Here is a 21,063-nt window from a genome sequence, read left to right on the forward strand (position 1 = left end):
TGCTGTTGTTTTTATGAATCTTCATCCAAAACTCAGCAATTTGAAAACTCTTTTCAAAAAACCATCATCTTTAAAATTTTCTTTTGAAAACTCTTTTCAAAAACATCAAATTTTAAAGTCCTCCCATTGAAACTCTTTCAATTTTCTATCCGATTAAGTCTAAATCCAATTTAAACTAATCAATTTCATGTCTAAATCCCTATTTAAACATAAAATCATCTAATCAATCAAGCTCGAATCTAATTCGACTAGTCAGAGATAGTTTCATGCAACCGGCTCGTGATGCCACTGTAGGATTTTGTGTATCCTATACACTAACTAGTGTTGTAAGCGGAATCTCAAACATCTCATGTTTAACACTAGATTGCCCAGGATCGTTATGCATAAACTAATCAATGAACTAGAGAGGGATAAATACCTTAACGCGTTTTTCCCTCGAACCATTCCAATCGCATGCAAAGATCGAGAGCTCCAACTGTAGCTCCTCTACTTGAGACACCGAGTGAATAGACTTGATCTCCCTTCCTTTCAGACTGCTAGGACTTACTAGAAGGTTGAGACGAACTCTTCTTCTTGACTAGATTGATAGAACGGGAGCTTTTTCTCTACATTCCTCTCTCTCCAATAGCTGTATATTCAGAGAGAGAGAGAGAGCTGTATATTTTTCCTTAGAGAAAAATCCACACCTTTTCTGTTCTCAACTGACCCAATATATAGACAAACCCTAATTAGAATCTCATTCAGATTAGGTTTTCTATTTTCTGGGTCACAGAAAAGATAATTACAAAAATACCCTTTTTGGGGTATTTTGATAATCCCCTTAAGTGTGGCCGGCCAGGGCAGCCCACCATGAACCTTATGTGGCCAGCCCACTTACTCTGGGCCGGCCCAAAGAGCCTTCCTTCTATCTTGTCCCGAATCTCCATTCGGACCCTTTCGGCCTTTCAAGTCGAATCCCATCCAACTTTAGCCAGTTCCCGTCTAGTCAATTCTCTCCGATCAAGCTACCACTCTTATGTGTAACCCGTTGTAGGATCCGGTCTATGTTAGCCGCGAATCAACTCCTTGATCCGACGATCGTAGTTGGCTTCTAGCAAAGCATTACGACCCCTAATTGGACCGGACTGGATGATCTTTACGTGTGGTCATCGTTATCCTAACTGACAAATTGATCGCATTGCCACCTTGGTCGAAGGACACTCCTTCGGAAGGACATCTCCTTCAGACCGAACGGATAAATCCTTCATAATTTTCATAAACGGTGACTCAGGAGGATTCCATGATTGTTTTTCTTTTTCCTTTTTCGTGGTTGTTGTTATTTCTTTCATAGTTTTTGTGGGAGTTACTTTGATTCTTGTGATTATGCTCATCTGAGTAGGAGCCTTGTTTGAGAAACATTTCTCACATCTCGCTTTCCAAAGGAGCCACATAATTTTCGCATATAAGCTTGACATATCTTCGTCTAAATCTTTCCAGGATAGTATCCATTCCTTGACATCTGTAACTGCATATGTTCTGATGTTATAGTAAAACCATATCGTTCTAACAAATGGACAATGAAGTAAAACATGAGAATGAGATTCCGTTTCAGCACAATAAGGGCAATTATAATGTTCACCTATAAATTTACTGATTTTACCACGAACGGGTAGGCTGGTAGTACAACATTTCCAAAGGAATAATTTGATTCTCGGAGTAGTATTAATATTCCAAATGAAGTTCCAATCTACTCTAGCAGTGTTATTGTGATTACCTGTAGTCCTTAAGTGGTAATACATTGAACTGATAGTATAGTTGCCCGATTTAGTTAAAGACCATTTCGCTTCGTCATCTTTGTGAACCTGTAAGTTTAATACTTAAAATCGCATTAGCAATATCTGAATAAAAACATTTATTAACAAGATGAGTATTCCAAGTATTTTGATTGATACGTTGGGCCACCTGATTAATACCGACATTTCTAGCGTTATGTATGGGTGGGGGGTGATCAGGGATCCAGTAATCATGACAAATATTGATATTGGTTCCCTGATTAATGTCCCAAAAGATCAAACTAGAGATTTGAGTGTAATGTTTATAGAGGGATTTCCAAAGCCAGGAGTGATTAGTTGTGGGAGGAACGGGTTTTTGGTTAGTGGGGAAGTATTTGGCTTTGAGGATTTTGACCCAGAGGGCTTGAGGATTATTTATGAGTTTTCATGCTAATTCACCAATGAAAGCTTGATTATCCAGATTGGGAAGACGAAAACCTAATCCCCCAAGTTTGCGGGGAAGACAAATCTGAGACTAATTGATTGTGTGAATGGTTTTGGATTTTCCCCACCAGAAAGACCTTTGGAGGGTCTCAATGCTGTTGCTAATACCTTTAGGAAGAGAAAAGCATTGCATTTGATATCGGGGAACGACCGCAGCTATTGTAGAGATAACAATAGAACGACCAGCCTGTGAAAGAAGATTAGTGTGCCATTTAGAGAGTTTGCACTGGATTTGCGGCAGGAGAGATGAGAAGACTTGCTTTTTTTTGGCGCCAATAAAGAGATTGGTACCAAGGTATTTATCTAGGGAAGAGGATTGTCTAACTTTAAGAGCTCGAATGATCATTCTCTTGAATTTCGGATGAGAATTTTTAGAGAAGAATATTGTGGACTTAGAATAGTTGATCATTTGGCCTGAGGCCTCGCTGAAGGTTTGAAGGATGTTCTTAAGATTGTGAATATTCTCAAGCGAGTTTTTCCCAAAGATGATGCAGTCATCTGCGAATAAAAGGTCTTTAATATTGGTGTTGGAGTTAGTGATAGGAAAGCCTATGAAATGGTCAGAGGAGTTAGTATTCTCCAGAAGTATGCCGAGGCCTTCCATGGCAAGAGTAAAAATGAAAGGGGAAAGAGCGTCTCCTTGTCTAATTCCCCTAATAATATTAAAAGAAGCGCTAGGACGCCCATTAATCAGAACCGCCATGGAAGAGGAGGCAAGGCAAGAATGGATTAGCCTAATCCAGTGGTTTGAAAAGCCCAGTTTACTCATGATGGTCTCAATGTAATTCCATTCTATCCTATCAAAGGCTTTAGACATGTCAAGTTTGAGCCCGAAGTAACTTTTGGAGCCTTTGATCTTTTTGAAAGAATGGACTATTTCCTGGCTGATGATGATATTATCAGTAATTTGTCTACCGGGGATGTAGGCAGCTTGAAACGGAGAGATGATGTCAGGTAGAAGGGTCTTCAGGCGATTGGCTAAAACTTTGGTGATTATCTTGTAGGTAGTGTTGAGAAGGCTTATAGGTCGAAAGTCTGTCGGAGATTGTGGGCTTTTGGATTTAGGGATTAAGCATATATGGGTACGGTTGGCTTGGGGGGAGCCTGGTCGTACGGAAGAAGGTGCTAGTCATATCTAGCAAATCTTTTTTTACCGTATCCCAGTTAGTTTGATAGAACAAAGGAGGATATCTATCAAGACCAGGGGCTGCATCTGGTTTCAAGGAGAGAACTGCAGATTTGACTTCTTCCTCGGGAGGGGCGAAGGTTAGCATGTCGTTGTCTGACTGATTAACTTGAGGGGTGAAGAGATTGAGGATTTTGTCAGAAATGTTGATACCTTCCGAGGTAGAGATATTCAGAAGATGAGTCGAGAATATATAAGCTAGCTATTTCAGCCGGATCATTAGCCCAAGAATTATCAGCCCTTTTGATAGAGTTGATTTGATTTTTCCTATTACGGTTTATCGCTTTGGAGTGGAAGTATTTAGTGTTCCGATCACCCAGGGTGATAGAGGCATTGCGAGATTTCTCTTTCCAAAGGCTCTCTTGTTTAAGGAAGAGGTCTTCAAGCTGACTAAGGATATTTTGATAAGAATGACGATCATGAATGTTTTTAAGATTTTTAGTGAGCTCTTTGATCTTGGTGTCAATATGACCAAACACGTTTTTATTCCATTTAGAGAGTTTGATTGCAAGAGAGTTGAGTTTGGATTGGATGGGAAGAGTATAAGTAAGCCAGTTGTTTTTTATGAATTTGGCACACTCAGGATGAGACATCCAGGTTCTAATGAATTTAAAGGGTCGATGCCCGAGGTTAGAGTTTTTCCTGGTGGTAAGAAGGATAGGTATATGGTCAGAGCCCATACCCGGGAGGTGAGTGAGGAGGGTGTAAGCATTATCCGAAAGCCACGATGGGTTTGCGTTAAGTGTACATCAATTTTGGGAGATGTGTATGGGTTATCTAAATGCCAAGGGTTAGTCATGTGTACATGGGTAATGTTAGGCGAAAAACATCATAATATGTACATGAAATTTCAAAATATATTGTGCAAGGATGTATGCAGTGTGCAAAGATTTATGCACTATACGAAATAACACGTAAAGTGAAGGACATTTCGATGTGAATGAAAGAATATATAGCATTTTTTACGAGTGATAGGGGATATCTTTTTCTTTATAAGATTATATGTAGAAAATAAAATAAAAGTAATTCTTTATAGTTTTTATGGTCTAATAGCATGACCTTTAAGGTGCATGACCTTTAAGGTCTTTTTAACCTGTTGGATGACAATTTATGAGATTTTTTTTTGTTGAATTAAAATACATTAAACATCAAAGCAGTTTACAACAAACAAAATAGAAAAACAAAATTACAGAAAATAGGAATATAGAGCATTCTTCATCCTGTATCCTGCAAGTCCGACAACTCATCCTGAGAATGATGTGGAATTTGATCTTAAGAGTCCTCCTGGTTGATTGAAAGATAAAACTTGTACCTAACTTCCTGTAACATAGAAGATGGATTAAACAAACACCCAAAGTTCCAAGAAGAAACGAAGATGTCAGCAAGAAGGAACAAAATATGACAAACATAGTAAGCTACCCGTTTACAAAGAGAAAAGTTTGGACAAAGGAGACCTTCCCTTTCACTACAATAACTAAGAGAAAAGAGGGAAGTGGAAAAATACAAAAAGGAAGATCGAAAGATGAAGTATATAATAGAGAAAGATGAAGTGAAAGAAAGATAAAAGAAAATAAAATGTATAACAATATCCACAAAATTAAAATACAATAGAATATGCACAAAAATAGGAGGGCAAAATAGAAAGTTTGGACACAAGTGAATGCTAAACAACAGTTAATTACGAATAAAGGACACCATCAGAACTCTATTATAGATTAGGGGCCAAAAAACTATTATTCCTTTCCAAAACCAGAAATCTTTCTTTCTAGCCCAATTAATCCATGACCCCTAACAATGATATGTTTGTTTCTTCTTCTTCTTTTTAGCTCAACCAATTCATGGCCAAGAAATAATACTTCCAAAACCTCAACTGAAAATATCTTCTTTTTAGCCCAATCAGTCGATTCCCCCCTAGCAACGATATATTTGTTTCTTCTTCTTTTTAGCCCAATCAATCAATGGCCACCTAACAATAATACGTTCTCTTGAAGTTGTATTCATGAAGTATGATATCTATTTTAATAAAACAGGCCAATCAGTTATAAGAGAGATAAATTTGACCGTCTATTTTGAATAGAAAAATAGAAGTTCGATAAAGATCACATCTAACGGCTAATATAAAATTCTCTTTCCGACTTAAAATAGAAGGATTAGTGTTCACCATTATTATTTTTTAATTGCATGTTTCTCTGTATCTCTATACCTATGGTGTCAACTAGAATTAATTATGTATCTCATAAAAAAAACTAGAATTAAATATGATCTACCGACATTACTGGTTAGCCAAGAAGGATCTAGCGTGCCCTTACAACGCAGCGGAAACTTAGTAATGTAAGAAGATGAAATGGTATTTGATGATAAAAGAAACATACAATCTTTATAAGGAAATAAAACTGCTCGAGTAAAATAGAGAGACTATGGGGTAAACTTCTCTAGTAAAATAGTGAGAATATGGGTCTCACAATTGTGACATGAATGATAAAAAGAAGGGATATTTAACTTTACGGTCAAAGAAAAGTACCGTTATTAGCATTTGGGTCAATAGGTTGTCTGTTATAGGTTGGGTCACAAACAAATTGTTGACCCAGTTGACTAGAGACGTACATTAACAACCTTTAGTTTGTGACCCAAATGCTAATGTTGGTAAAATTTCATTGACCCTAATACTAACTTTATCTTTTAATCGAACATGGGTATCTTAAGGAAAATTTGTTGAAGATGTGTGGGTTTCAGAGGCGTACACATTTCGATGGAGAACTTGACTGATTTGAGAACTTGTTAGACGTAGAGCATAACCTAGTCTTAAGCTAACTCTTCCACCATCATTAGCTACGTGAAAGACACGAACCCTAACTGACGAACCCGCCAACAGAGCATAGACACCGACAACTACCGTTGGTAGAAAGACAAGTTGTATTAGCATAGGTCACTCCAATGGATCTACCGTTGAGCATAGTCCCCTTCAATTTATCTAGTAAATAGACGTAAGAACTCGTCCGATGAGAACAACTGTATCAAACGTCCGGAAAGAAAATTAAGCCCATGTGATATTTGTGAAATATATTTGGAAAGTGTAGAGAGTTTCACGATATGAAGACGAATGCCATGAAAACAAAGTTAAAGTGATCTAAAGAATTTGTAGGAAAAAGAATCTCATATTTCGAGGCACTGGTACAACAATTTTTGCATTCGAAATACGAACGATTTGAGGACGCGCATTAAGTGCAGAATAAAGCATGTTCAATTCCATCTATGATCGCATATTTATTAGATGAACATTTATTTATTTGAATCACATTATAGTTTTGCTAAATTGATCAATATGTTTTTATTTTGGTATTACAATTTGCTTTAGAGATATTTAGTGTTAGGGTCGACGTAAAGTACTGACATTAGCATTTGATTCACAAACTAGCTGTTGTTAACGACCGTCTTAGTCAACTGGTCAACAGTTAGTCTGTGACGCAGACCCATATAATGGACAAATTTTTAACCAAAATATTAATGACAGTACTTTTCATTGACCCTAACACTAAATATCCCTAAAAAGAAAACATAAACAGAGACTACAAATACAGGTTTACATACACATTTTCACTTGACTTAGTAAGTTTAATAAGACCAAGTCAAGTCAAGTTGGTAGCCCAGGTGTTGACTTAAACTTCAGAACTCTGGAGGTCCCAGGTTCGAAGGTGGATATAAATAATGTAGTTGGGCTTTAGGCCATTGTTTAATTGGGCTATAGACCCGGTCTTGTAAGAGTTTGAATGGGCGGTTATCGAACTTATCACATCTTTAATGTATCAATGCCAAATGTAATGACTATCATTGATCGTAGTCAATTTCCAAAAAAGAAGGACCACGTCAAGTGTTGCATGCATCGCTTTCTTAAATTTTGGCTAGAATTCTGCTCCTCGCCCGGACTGCAATATGCGAGTACATTAAAAATGTGTTTGCATGTTGTGTCTGTGAATAACAAATTTGGTGTAAACAAATTCCCGAACATAAAATGTACCATAAATTTACGTTTAAAATAGTGACACTACCCTTTCTTGCAAATATGATTACAGCAATATTCCTCTAACTTATATCATATCATCATAATCTTAATGGCAAGTTAATACTACAATAAAATCTGTTATTTGTAGATTACACAGGTACATTAACAACTCCAATTTATGGTAGTCAATACAAAACTTAGTTTTCCCCACAGATATAGTTTACAAGCAAATATCAAAGAACTGCATATACCAGGAATCTGTCTGGGTTTATGGCAGCAGAACTATTCTGAAAGGCTACAGAAATGGGGTAAAAGATGAGCCGTCGAACAACTCACAGACGAAAACAAATGAAGGAAGATTAGCAAAATAGCTGAACATTAGCAAACTAGAAGTTAGATGTGCTTCACATTCAGGAAGATAACAATTCAAAGGAAAAGAGACGAAACTTTTTTTTAGGTTATCTCTTGAATTAAAGCTGTAGCCTTCAGCATGTAGAGAGTTGTCCTGAGAATTATTATTGATTTGGTTCATCTTCCAACAAAGTTCCTTTATTGATGAGAAAGCTGACATTTTAACAGGTTTCAAAAGTTCTAGTAGCAAGGGCAGAACAATATTATAAATTTTAGATTTTTGAACTGACATAGATGAACTTCACCAGACCCACATGTTGTCTTTCGAACCTATAAAGAAGGAAACAAAAAGAAAGAAGATTCAGAGAATAGGATACCTGTCCACTGCAGAACCATGGAAAGGGCAACCAAGTATATTTGGATCGTATTCTTTTTTTCGTCTGAGAATATCGGATATATGAGCCACATTGATACAAGATGTGATACGCTCTAAAACATTGTCGAGTGGAGCAGAAAGTTCTTCCTCTTTGTCTTCTCCTGCATTAGAAAACAAAAAAAAATAAAAATTAAATACGCAAACAAACATAAGTAGATCAATTATTCCAAATTCCACAGTTGGATTTAAAAGAACTTGCCAAATTAGGAATTAGAGTGAACAAGAAAAAAAAACTAGTTTCCGTTGACCTTTATTTGTAAAGGCACATTTTGATTCTGAAGTTCTCGTCGAACAGCGGTTCTAAGACACAAAGAGTTGTTTCATTTTCCAATGACTTGATGAAGATCACGTAAAAAGAAATACAGAACTGTTTCGTAGAATAACAAAAATATATCGATATACTGACTGACCAAACCATCTAGCCATTTCTCAAATTTCATAAATACTCCTAGAAAGCGTCGTGTGCTTAAAAGAAATCCACAAATCAGGTCTCCGAGATTTAGCCATTCCTCCAAATTCGAGTATGCAGCTAAGGACTTCAAATTTGGCCACAAACTCTGTCTCTCTGATAGACGGTCTTCCTTGTGTTAAGAAAATATCTTCAAAGCACGACGAGGTTTAATGTATCATGTGCTTGCTCAATGGTGCACAAAGAATATGTACAAACTTGTTTTAAAGATTAAAGAAGAATTAAGTGCTGATAAACAAACAATCACCAGGCTACTCTTGCGACTATATGAAACTATGGAAGTACCTTGGAGGCTTTATCTGATTCCAGTGCTATATAGCCAGCTGCTGTTTGAGTGGATACTGAAATCATCATTCTTCAAATAGTGAAATATTATATCAAATGAAAAATATGTGTCAGCCAATTCGCTAATTTCATGTTAGCAGAATATTATATCAGTTGATACAATATTATATCAAAGAGATACATTGAGATATCAACCTCGACACCTCGAAAAACAATCTAAATCACTGGTTTCCTAGCCGTAAGAATGCATTATAACCTCTTCAAACAAGGGCTTTTTAAAATGAGTGGAAGCCTCATCCAACAAGGGGCTTTCTCTAAGGAACCTCTTCAAACCGTGGCTTCTTCTCAGGAAGCTCTTCAAACAAGGGCTTCTCCAGTACTTGGTAGAGTTTTAGATGTCTGTCACTTCAATGATCGATAATTTGGTAAGGGAATACTACTTCATTCCAGTCAAAATCAGGAGACACGTCTCAGTTCACTTGATTACGAGTTATGACAGTGCTTTGATCCAACATTGGTTGCAAGCCCTGTTTAACAGGTAACAAACTTTCCACGAATTTTGTACATAAAGAAGCTGAACGAAGATAAGGAATTAGACTCTCGTATGGGAATCCTCCGGTTTCTAACTCACTCACTATGTTCTTCTTCCGATCAAACAAATAAAGAGAGCCGTTTTTTTGTCTTTCTTTCTCCTTTTCCTCTTTAGATGCATCCCATATTTGACGGTAAAAAGTTTTTATGATTATCTGATTAAATACCGTATAGAGACGAACATATTGATATATATTACTACAACAAAAAGGCAAGGTGATTGTAACTTCAGTCCAGTTATGGTTATTAGATGTTGCATTGTCTTTCTTTTCATCATCTAATATCCACAACTTCACAATATAACTAGTCATCTTAATTTGAAGAGCTACACATCTATCGACCTCTAATAAATCAACATAAGGAAACTGGCGACCTGGGCGTTCATTTCCATTTGCATGCTTAAAATATTCCGTAGGCCGAACAAGTATGAAACTAGGAATTGAAATAGCTCTGAATTTCTCACTTCCAACATCAAGCGCAATTATACATACATCTCGATGAGTTGCACCCATAAAAAGTCGTGAAGTGCTCCAGTATATAGAACCATTCAAATAAACCGAAGGACAACCAGAAGTCACATAAAAATAAGGTGGAACTTCATCGATCCTTCTCCATCTATTAAGCTTATTACAATTGTCTTCTCCCCCGACTCTAGCGACTAAAACTGTCAACACCTCAGAAATACTATATGATTTTCTTCCAACTGAGGTATGAAATTGATGTATAGCGACCAATTTGTATTCCCTGGAAGCAGGATCATATCCAAATTGATAGTTTGACTCTGACACGAGTGAGTTGTCATCGTATTTTTCTTTCTCTAATACCATTGATTTTATCAATGGTGACTCTTCTCGAGTACTGATATTGTATAAACGATGATTATGGTGAAACTGAGAGTCAATAAAACAAATAAGGCCATTAATAGAGTTTGTTATTTTATCAGGATGGAATGACATTGCTTTCCTTAAGTCACAAAATTGAACAGAAGCTGCTGTTGCAGCTGCTTTTGTTCTTCCTTCTTCTCTACAGAAATCTTCAAATAAGTCACATGTCAAGAACATATCCCCATCGTATTCTGGCTTATAAGTTTGATTTGGCACTGCAGCGATTATATAGAGATTAGGTTTACGTGATTTTGATCTGGTAAGGTGTGAATCAATAAAGTTTTGATCTTCTTGAATTATAGAGTTCCAACTTTTAGAGACAGATTTGAAACGAAGAAGAGATTTGACTGGTAACCTGGTTAGTATCTCATTTACTATTGTGTCTTCATGAAATGGAAATGGAATAATAACAATACCTTCATCGTTCTTCTTCGTCTTCTTGAATTTGTTGGTGTTGTCTTCTTTCTTGTTGACGGTGTTAGGATCAGATTTAACAGGAGAGGAAATTGCATTTATCATCTTGCAGGGAAGAGAGAGGGAGCAGAAAATGGAAGAAAACTAGGGTTTCCTTGAATAAAATGATTTTAAGATTGGAATTTTTATCCCCATTTTTGTTAAAAGGGGGCTCCACTTTGAGAGCACCCTTCATTTCTTGAGTTTTTGGTTATAAGCACCCCTGGTAAGAAACACTCCCCAGTATACAGTTTGACTAGTGGCAAAGTTGACACTATTGGGCCACCGTTTAGTAATTATATACTCCATTAATCTATAATTTTGGCGGCTCCTCATTCATCTTTTTCATCCTTTCGTTATTTTTCTATCTATCTCTCTAATTTCTCATAAAACCTGATATTAGCAAAACAGAAATTTAGGTTGGTGATTAAAGACCAAGATAATGGAATAACTAAATATAACTACAGTTTCAATGAATTTTATGGCAAATGCAATTCCTATCAAGCTTCACTGAGATAACTAGATCCTCTGGAAATCCTCGTTCCTTCCTATTTTTAGGAAATACATAAATCAATCTTATACGGATTGGCTTGAAGAAGATCAATCACTTCTTATTTGGTTAAATCGGACTCGCTCTGATACCATATTAGCAAAACAGAAAAAATCAACTGAGTTTGTTACAAATTTCCCTTTATATAGAAGGGTTAATTTAGGGGTGGGATTTTTCTCCGAAAATCCGGAACCGCCCACGACCGTCTAACTCCGAAGGGTCTGTGACTGTCCGATGCCCGAATCGGTCCGTCCCCGCCCGACCGAAAGAGCTTAAGCAGACAGACGCATGCATAGGTCCTTACCCGGTGATCTGACCGAGTCTGTCCGCTTATATAGTCCGTCCGACCGAACCCGTCCATACCCGTCCGTTTATCTTAACCGTTATGTTATACCTGCCCGCCTATATGATTGATTTTAAGCCTTTAGATTTGTATGGTTAGCTACAACCGTTAGATTTCAAGAGTAAAAATATATAACCCTAGAAATCACTTTTCTCAATATCTCATCAATAATCCACAATACATCGATCGCAATCCATGAGAAGAATAGAACCGATCGTAATCCATGAGAAATCTCATTGATTATTGTTTAATTTTGTATTCATTTACTTTTTGGAATTGTAAAGTGTGAGTTTAGAAAGTTGTAATTAGCTACTAAACTGTTTTAATTTCGAATAAAAATTTCTTTATTTGTTTACTAGTGATCGGTACCTGACCGACCGATACCCGGTTTCCTCGACCATCAAAACGGTCGGACGGGCACTTTGTTGGAGAAAAATCTGAAATGTCCGCCCGTTTTGTCTGGATGTCCAAGTGGACAGTTAGGACTTGTGTCCGTTCTGCCCAAACCGGTTGAGTTAGTGTCCGTTTCCCGCCCATCCGGGCTGATTCCCACCCCTAGGTTAGTTAGACAGTTAGGTGGTTATGATTTAGCATCAACCGTTTCTTCAAAGAGATACTTCGACACTGTCCCACCGAATTTAGGTGTTGGGTGAATCCGGCGGGCTCGTGTCGATGACCTTAAGTGAAATTCAATTTGATTCCACCGAATTGAACTCCTATAAGTAGTTCAGTTTAATGGAGTTCAATTCGGTAAGGCCAAGTCGAACTTGTTAATGGAATTCAACACGAGCTACCAAATTAAACTCAACTAACGTCTCTTACTTAGTGGTGTTAAATTCGGCGATTTGATGTCAAAATGGGTATTGTGTTTCTGCTTGAAGTCACCGAACTGACTTTATTACTCAAGAGAGACTACTGAACTAGATTTCAGTGGGGTGGTGGCGAATTTTTTAGATGTTTGGGACGCGCCCCTGATGTTTATAAAGCTAGTCGGCATGGTCTTACCGATTTTGTGCTTATTCCCTTTTCTTCTTTAACTTTAATCAACATTTGTTCTTGAGTATTGTTTTATCAATATTTAATGTCGCACGACCCCTCGACCAATGAAGCAAGCAGTCCTACATGGCAAAAGGTACATCTAACAGTAGGTCTTAATGATCCTTTCTAGGAAGGCCAACAAACCGAAGCCTTCTCAAGAACTATGAAAATCACATTGCATATAGAATTTAGAATGACGAGCTACGTGTAAATTTTTCGGATATGTCAATTTTTGATAACTTTATGTTTGTCCTTCCTTTCATCAAACATAACCTATATGTTTAACTTTTCGTGATCGAGTGAACCAGTTTTGAGACATCTAGTGTTCAACTGGGGCCCTTCAGTTCAACATAAATCAATATGAGCATTGAAAAAGGATCACATTTGGGACATAAAACTGAGTATACTGAAGATCGTGAGAAGGTGAAAGCACCTGCACTTCTAAAAATCAATATAATCTTGAACGCAAGTCGACACTACAATAAACCTGTTATTTGTAGATTACAGAAGTACATTAATAACTCCAATTTATGTCAGTGAATACAAAAACATGGTTTTCTAACCGCTAAAGTCTGCAACCAATATCAAAGAACTGCATATGCGAGGAATCTGTCTCGGTCTATGGCAGCAAAACTATCCTGAAAGATTACAAAAATGAGGTTCGTTATATGCTTAAAATTTCATGAATAATCCTAGAAAGGGGTTTGTACATCAGCCAAGGATTTCAAATTTCTCCACAAACTTTATATCTCTGATAGAAGGTCTTCCTTGTTTGCCTCTCTTGACATGTCTCTTGTCAATAACAAATACAAGATGGAATATTCTCAAACCATAATAATAGGGAAAGATAGTAAACTTATAAAAGGATAACTAAGTAATAGACTTGTTCAACAAAAAAAAAAAGTAATAGACTTAAGACAAAACAGGTTTTTCATTTAAAAATATCTTCAAAACCGGACGAGGTTCGCTGGTAGAAAGATCATGGACCGTTGAACACATGATAGAAATTCTTAACAACTAAGCTACAACTCAAATCATGTAACGATCTTGTTTAGAATGCAAATATTATTTGAAAATTGAAATACAAAATCAAAAATTTGAGGCCCTTCACTACGGTGACGGCCGCTTGGGCCCGGGCCGCCCGTGCACCACCCTCTTACACGTCATATGCATGTATGTCAATGTATCAGGTGCCGCTCGAAATGCACAAAGATTATGTACAAAACTTGTTTTAATGATTAAAGATAAATGTTAACGATAAACAAACAGTCAGCAAGCGACTATTGCCACTATATGAGAACTATGGAAGTACCTTGCAGGCTTTATCTGTTCCAGTGCTATATGGCCAACTTATAGCTTCACATCTTCCTTTAAACCATGTATCACTTCTCCCAACAAGGGTTTCTCGAAATGAGTGGGAGCCTCTTCCAACAACGGCTTCCTCTCAGGAACCTATTCAAACAAGCGCTTCTCCATTACTCGATGGAGTTTTAAAGGTTTTTCTCTTGCCTCAATATAATTGCTTATGATTCTCGTTGATGACTCGCGGTCCTTAACTCTTGAGCAAGGACATCAGATGCACTGTCACTACAATGATCGATACCTTTTCAAGAGAGAAATAATATATCAGTATGGGTAAATGGCTAAATTGATAAATCCTAAAAAAAACAGCATTGAGAATCTTTCTTCAATATTTCTTTGTTCATGAGAAACTTCCCTCAGTTATAGGGGAGGATACTCTATTTTGGTGTGTTTTAGCTCGTTGAAAATTTATATTCTTAACAACATAGTAAGAGCCCCCTCCGACTTCTTTTATAACTACACAAGGGGTAGACAGTTTTCTTGCATTTGATGCCCCTGTACCTGGCCCTATACCTGCAAACCACCATCACCGTGGTTTATCAAATAACAACCCCTCGAAAGAAACTATGAACTTCGGGAATGAAAGAAATGAAAACCTTGACAGAGTAGTGAAAGTCTTTCTATTCTTAGAAGAAAAAAAAGTATTCAATCAACAATCACATACCTCACCAAGTCTTAGTTTTGTCCCAATAACGAAATAGGCAAGAAAGTTAAAGACAGTCAATCAAAATGAACAGAGGAAGATAAAACACAATCATCTATATTCAAAATCTATAAAACTTAAGACGCGACAACATCAACTTAGAAGATAAATAGATAAGTGATACACTTTTAGATTATAGAGCAAAAACAGTAGAAAAGATAATTTGGTAAGGCAAATACTACTTCATTCCGGTCCAAATCAGGGGGGCACGTCTCAGTTCAGTTGATTATCACAGTGAATTTGAGAAGCCAGTTTAGCCATTTTCAAGATAATCTTAGTATAATCATAACATCTCACTTCAGTTCGTTGATAATCAAATAAAAAAATCTAGTTGGTTTTAGCCAACATTGGTTGCAAGCCCCGTTTAACTGGCAACAAACTTTCCACGAAGTTTGTAAATACAGAAGCAGAACGAAGATATGGAAATAGACTCTCGTCTGAGAATCCTCCAGCTTCAAACTCAGTCACTATGTTCTTCTTCCGATCAAACAAATAAAGAGAGGCTTTTTTTGTCTGCTCTATCTCTTTAAATCCACGCCATACTCGAAGGTAATATTTTTTTATGATTATCTGATTAAATACCGTATAGAGACGAACATTTTTAGTTCCTTCCCAACAAAAAGGCAAGGTGATTGTAACTTCACTCCAGTTTTGGTTACTAGATGTTGCATTCTCTTTCTTTTCATCGTCGAATATCCACAGCTTCACAATATAACTACTCATCTTCATCTGAAGAGCTACACGTCTGTCGACCTCTAATAAATCAACAGACATAGAAAGGCGACGTTGGTGTTCATGTGCAGTTGCATACTTAACACATATCCTAGGCTGATCAAGTATGAAATTAGGGATTGAAATTACTCTAAACTTCTCACTTCCAACATCAAATGCAATAATACATGCATGTGGATGTTTTTCAGTGCTAAAAAGTGCTGCACTGCTCCAATATATAGAACCGTTCAAATAAACCGAAGGACAGCCAGCAATCACTAAATAAGGTGGCACTTCATCGATCCTTCTCCATCTATTAAGCTTATTACAATTGTCTTCTCCCCCGACTCTAGCGACTAAAACTGTCAACACCTCACAAACACAATATGGTTTACTCCTACCGAAGGTACAAAATACATGTAAACCGACCAATTTGTATTCACCCTTAGCAGGATCGTATCCAAATTGATAGTTTGACTGTGAGCTGAGTAAGCTGTTATCACATTTTTCTTTCTCTACTACCATTGGTTTAACCAACGGTGATTCTTCTCGAGTACTGATATTGTATAAACGAGGAGTATGGCAAGATTGTGAGTTAATAAAACAAATCAGACCATTAATTGAGTTTGTTATTTTATCATAATAAAATGACATTGATTTCCTTTTGTAAATTTGAATGGAAGCTGATCTTGTTTTTCCTTCTTCTCTAGAAAAATCTTCAAATAAGTCACATGTCAAGAAGATGTCCTCGTCAAATTCTGTCTTACAACGTTGATTTGCTAGTGCAGCCATTAAACAGAGATTAGGTTTACGTGATTTTGATCTGGTAAGGTGTAAATCAATAAAGTTGTGATCTTCTTGAATTATAGAGTTCCAACTTTTAGAGACAGATTTGAAACGAAGAAGGGATTTGACTGGTAACCTGGTTAGTATCTCATATACTATTGTATCTTCATGAAGAACAATAACATCATTACTGCCATTACTGATAGTAGGAGGAGGATATGGAATAATAACAATATCTCCATTGTTGTTCTTCTTCTTCTTGAATTTGTTGGTGTTGGGATCAGATTCAACAGGAAAGGAAACAGTTTTCATCTTCGTGTTGGGAGGAGCTATAGCATATAGCTTGACTAGGTATTAGGTAAAGATGGAGCAGAAGAACATTGGAAGGAAACAAAGGGTTTGTTGAGGATAAAAACGATCTCGTATGAGATGGAAATAAATCTTTTGCCCTCACAAATTTTCGTTATGAGATTTTGTGGAAATTCCACAAATCGTAAATGAAAAATATTTTATCTGCTCGGAAGAATTAATTTCCTTATGAGAGTTTATATTCCTTCTCGTTTTGGCCGCCACTCGGGGGAAGAAAGAAAAGTTTACATACATAGATTAGTCAATCAAGATTTTTTTTTTTTTTTTGAAATTGACTACGATCAACGATAGTCATTAGCTTTGGCATTGATACATCAAATATGTGATAAGCTCGATAACCGTCCATTCAAACTCTAACAAGACCGGACTTATAACCCAACTAAACTATGGCCTAAAGCCCAACTACATTAATTATACCCTAATTAATAATCCCAATTCAAATAAACAAAGATTCCAGCTTCTCTAGAATTCGAACCTGGGAACTCCAGGGCTACCAACTGACTTGGGCTACCAACTGTTGACCATAGTCAACCAAGATTGACTTAGAGGAAATATTTATTTTCTAGCCCAAAAATTTATGAAGTTGTCTCTTGCCTCCTTCAACCCCACAACTTTTCGCTCTGCCATCACCATTATTTTCATCTTCAGATGTATGCCCTCTTTCCCTTCTTCTTTCTTCTTCATCTTGAAACCCAAATTGGAAAACCTAAATGAATTAAAAAAAATACCCAAATGAATGTGCCCCATGATTCTGATTAGGGCTTCCTTCCTAGTGCTTGAATCGATTCCAGCAATTAGTAGTTGTTCCAGAGAAAATAAGAGATACCAAGTGTTGTGGATATGAGAAGTGCTAGTACGACAATGACAACGCATCCGGTTTGGCTATGACACCATGACAATTGCGAGGCCTGTTCAAGACAGTTGATATTTTCTGGGTATTGAGGGTGTTGTTACTGTCGTCAGTAACTAAAGTTTTCAACCGTCATAAGTGGTAGCAGGAAATGGATGCAGAATAAGAGATACATGAGAACGCGGAGAGCCAAATAAGAATGATATAAAGAGAAGAAAGAACTGATTAGTGAAGAGAGGTTTAGGTTTCTTTTGAATCGAGTTGAGTTGAGGGGAACAAGGAAATATGAGTTTGAGAGAAAGCGATATGGGCTGCGGGGTTAAGAGTGGATGTGACAAATTCGATTATTTTATTTCAAATTTGACGGTGAACTTACAGCAACGAAGCACCGTTACTCATTTCTTCTCTCAATAAAATGCAATTTCGTTTTTAGAGAGACAAAGAAAGGGAAAAGAAAATAAAGAGAGGAAGAGAGAAGAAGAGGGAAAGAGAGAGGAGGAGGATAAAGATGGAGATGAAAATGACGGTGGTAGGAAGTTGTGGGGTCAAAATGAGAAGAAGATTAGGGGGCAAAAGACAACTTAGTACATTTTTGGATTAAACAATTAATATGTCTCCTAAGTCAATCTTGATTGCCTAAGTCGTGCAATTTTTGGATCAAATCTTTCCTAATTAATTATTACCAATGAGGAAGAGAAGATGATGATGAGAGTGCCATGTGAAGCTGTGAAAGATTCTATGAGAGGTGGAAAGGAGATGGAGAATAGGTGATGGAGATAGCAAAAAATGTCTAACTAAATTTTGAAAATTGAAAAAGAAATTGATTGGCTTGACAAGTTATAATGAGTCTTGGGATACAAAGTATTTGTGGCTAACACGGAATATATGGGAAGGGGTATTTTTGGTAAGAAATGCCACCTCACTAACGTCTGACATAAAAAGACGGAAAGAAAAAGGGACCAGATTAGAAGCTGGTCATCTTTAGGGGGTCATTTTAGTGACTTGGTCAATTTTAGGGGGTCAAAGTGGAATTCACCCAAAAATTTTCAAGAAAACTTTTTCCAAGTAAATCATGTTATTTTAGATTTTAATAAAATTTCAAAGAAAATTTATTGGCTAGCCTGGCCTGGGTCAGGTTCTAGTCCCGGGCTGGGTCAGGGTAGGGGTGGGAAACGGACCAGACGGGTAGCCCACGGTCACTTAGAGCAAATCCAATGGGGAGGGGTCCCGGGCCCTTAATTCAAATTAAGGGTCCGGGACACCCCATCCTCCCCATTGGACTCCAGCCGGTCCCGGCCGGTCCCGGCCGGAGGGCTGAGCCAAATAAGGGGCGGCCCCTAGCTCCCCAAGGGACCGTTGGGGCTCCCCAACGGTCACATTGGGGAGCAAATCCCACCGTTGGATCACATCCAACGCTGGGATTATTATTTATTTTTTCTTTTTTTTGTAAAAATAAAACAAAAATAAATAAAATAACTCATTAATTTAAAAACATAAAAAACTTAAATAAAAAAAACTTAAACTTAAAAAATTTGAATAAAAAAACTTAAACTTAAAAAACTTGAATAAAAAAACTTAAAGAAACTTCAAATTTAAGGGGCCGGGGCCCGGGACCGCTCCCCATTGGAGCTGATTTTGAGGGTCTGAGCCCGGGCCCTTAAATTTGAATGAAAAGGTGAATTAAGGGCCCTGGGACCGCTCCCCAATGGACTTGCTCTTACTCTTTCGGTCCGGGCGGAACGGACAAATTCTCGATTTGTCCGTTCGGACTAATCGGGCGTTACTTGACAAATTTTGGTTGTCCGTTGCCCGTCCGTGTCCGCCTAAATTGTCGGACAATCCGGGTACCGGACCAGTCGGACTCGGGCACAATGTTTATTTTTTTTTACTTGAATGCCTATAAAAGATATTCATTAAGATTTCACTCAAGCAAAGTCGATAAAACATAATTCCACATTGTAAACTTAGTCTTTCCATGCATACACGTGTAAGTATGTAGTCTAAATATTTACTATATCAATTGATTCGCATACACGTGTAAGTGTGCAGTCTAAATGTTAACTATATTAATTGATTATAACTATCTATATATGATTAAACTGTCTAAGTAAGTCGAAAATATAAATCGGTCGGGCTCGGGCAGAATGTCGGTTAGAGCCTCTTGTCCGTGTCCGTCCGACTAAATTTGCCGCTCCGGTCGGATAGTGTCCGTCTCGGACACCGGACGTCCACGGTCACATCGGACTCAGACGGTTCGCGGGCGGATCCGAACTTACGTGCCTTTTTCCCACCACTAGGTCAGGGTATAGCCAACCGGGTTGAGGACCGCCCCAAGACTATTTCAACCCGGATTTGCTGGGCCCGACCCGATCTTTTAAGCACAACTAGGTTATCTAATGGACCTCCAAATTGGATATAACCCATAAAAAGGAATTCGAATTGCATGAATCACTTCAATCGTTTAATGAGTTGAATTTGGTTTTGGGTGAAAACGTATTGATATGATCGGGCTAGTTATGTCTTCTTTTGTTTGATTCTTTGTTTTGTTATTGGTTTGGTCTACCCAGGCCTCAGGTGATTGGAAATCTACTAGCCTGCATCTAACCCAGCGACTGATAGAGACCGAGACTTGTCACCTGTTTGATCTTAGTCAGTTAGCTCAAGACTTCGTTCGTAGTTTTCCCTTTCGGGATAGGTAGTTGGTTGGAGTTTTTTTTAGATTTTTGGTATTTTCATTCAGTTTCGTTTACCAAGTGTTGGAATAAGATACTTCAAAGATTATGATTCAATTTATTCATTTTTAGTTTGATTTAAGATTTCTTATGAGCTTCATGATGTCTTTGTTTGTCATTTAATTGGTCTTCATATTTATGTTATGATTTCGTGGCAGAATACTTTATATCTTGATTCTCAGGACAACCGACGTGGAAACTGGGACTTGGGGCGTTACAAGGGGGATTAGGCAAAGGCCCACTGGTTTTTGAGAATTAAAATCCAAGTTCCCTGCAGAACATAAATAGGTTACAGGTCCACAAGCCAGCTTCCTGAAACAAACAAATGGAAGTTACGAAACTGGAGTTTACTTTACACGATATTTATGGATTTGCAACTGAAGAAAATCACGTGTTGATATGACAGGCAAAAAGTTTGAGAACCTGAAACTAGTCATGGACACCCGAGTCTGTTAGAGTCCACGAGCATCCGAAACGTGAAGGCGGGTTAAGCTCGACGGACCCGGTGAAATAAACGGATCGGGCTCAGATTTTGAAGTCCTACCCCGACATTCTGCCTAATCTTTAAATCTGCCGTACATAAGCCTCTTAATAATCTCCTTCATTTACCTGATGCTAACTATGTACATTATGTGTGTGATTGTATGTAAATATTTATGTAAGTATAACATGTATTCATGCATACTAAAATCATATATTCAAATCATAA

The 21,063-nt window shown here is 37.4% G+C and overlaps 2 protein-coding genes across 5 annotated transcripts; both read right to left on the minus strand.

Annotated features, from left to right (window-relative positions):
* Positions 1 to 7,462: 7,462 nt before the first annotated feature.
* On the minus strand, positions 7,463 to 11,183 carry LOC147548306 (putative F-box protein At4g38870). 4 transcript variants are annotated; one of them, XM_086664891.1, is made up of 4 exons: positions 9,363 to 11,087; positions 8,983 to 9,238; positions 8,170 to 8,329; positions 7,463 to 8,005 (listed from the first exon to the last, which is right to left on the minus strand). In XM_086664891.1, exon 1 carries the CDS (start codon positions 10,974 to 10,976, stop codon positions 9,453 to 9,455), a length of 1,524 nt encoding a protein of 507 aa, XP_086521017.1. In that variant the 5' UTR covers positions 10,977 to 11,087; the 3' UTR covers positions 7,463 to 8,005; positions 8,170 to 8,329; positions 8,983 to 9,238; positions 9,363 to 9,452. The 4 variants fall into 4 exon arrangements, with proteins under 4 accessions (XP_086521017.1, XP_086521015.1, XP_086521016.1 ...); XM_086664889.1 differs by having other exon boundaries at positions 8,983 to 11,093; XM_086664890.1 differs by having other exon boundaries at positions 7,463 to 8,329.
* Positions 11,184 to 14,942: 3,759 nt separating this feature from the next.
* On the minus strand, positions 14,943 to 16,887 carry LOC147548307 (putative F-box protein At5g62660). The gene has a single exon (XM_086672645.1). The coding sequence runs from the start codon at positions 16,713 to 16,715 to the stop codon at positions 15,234 to 15,236; it is 1,482 nt and encodes a 493-aa protein (XP_086528771.1). The 5' UTR covers positions 16,716 to 16,887; the 3' UTR covers positions 14,943 to 15,233.
* Positions 16,888 to 21,063: the final 4,176 nt, after the last annotated feature.

This window comes from Eschscholzia californica, unplaced genomic scaffold, assembly GCF_041429995.1.
Source record: "Eschscholzia californica isolate CP2 unplaced genomic scaffold, dmEscCali1.0.p SCAF_3, whole genome shotgun sequence".
Lineage (NCBI taxonomy): Eukaryota > Viridiplantae > Streptophyta > Magnoliopsida > Ranunculales > Papaveraceae > Eschscholzia > Eschscholzia californica.

Coding starts and splice junctions, on each gene's coding strand:
- LOC147548306 (XM_086664888.1), bottom strand. CDS start 10,976: ATGATAAATGCAATTTCCTCTCCTGTTAAATCTGATCCTAACACCGTC.
- LOC147548307 (XM_086672645.1), bottom strand. CDS start 16,715: ATGAAAACTGTTTCCTTTCCTGTTGAATCTGATCCCAACACCAACAAA.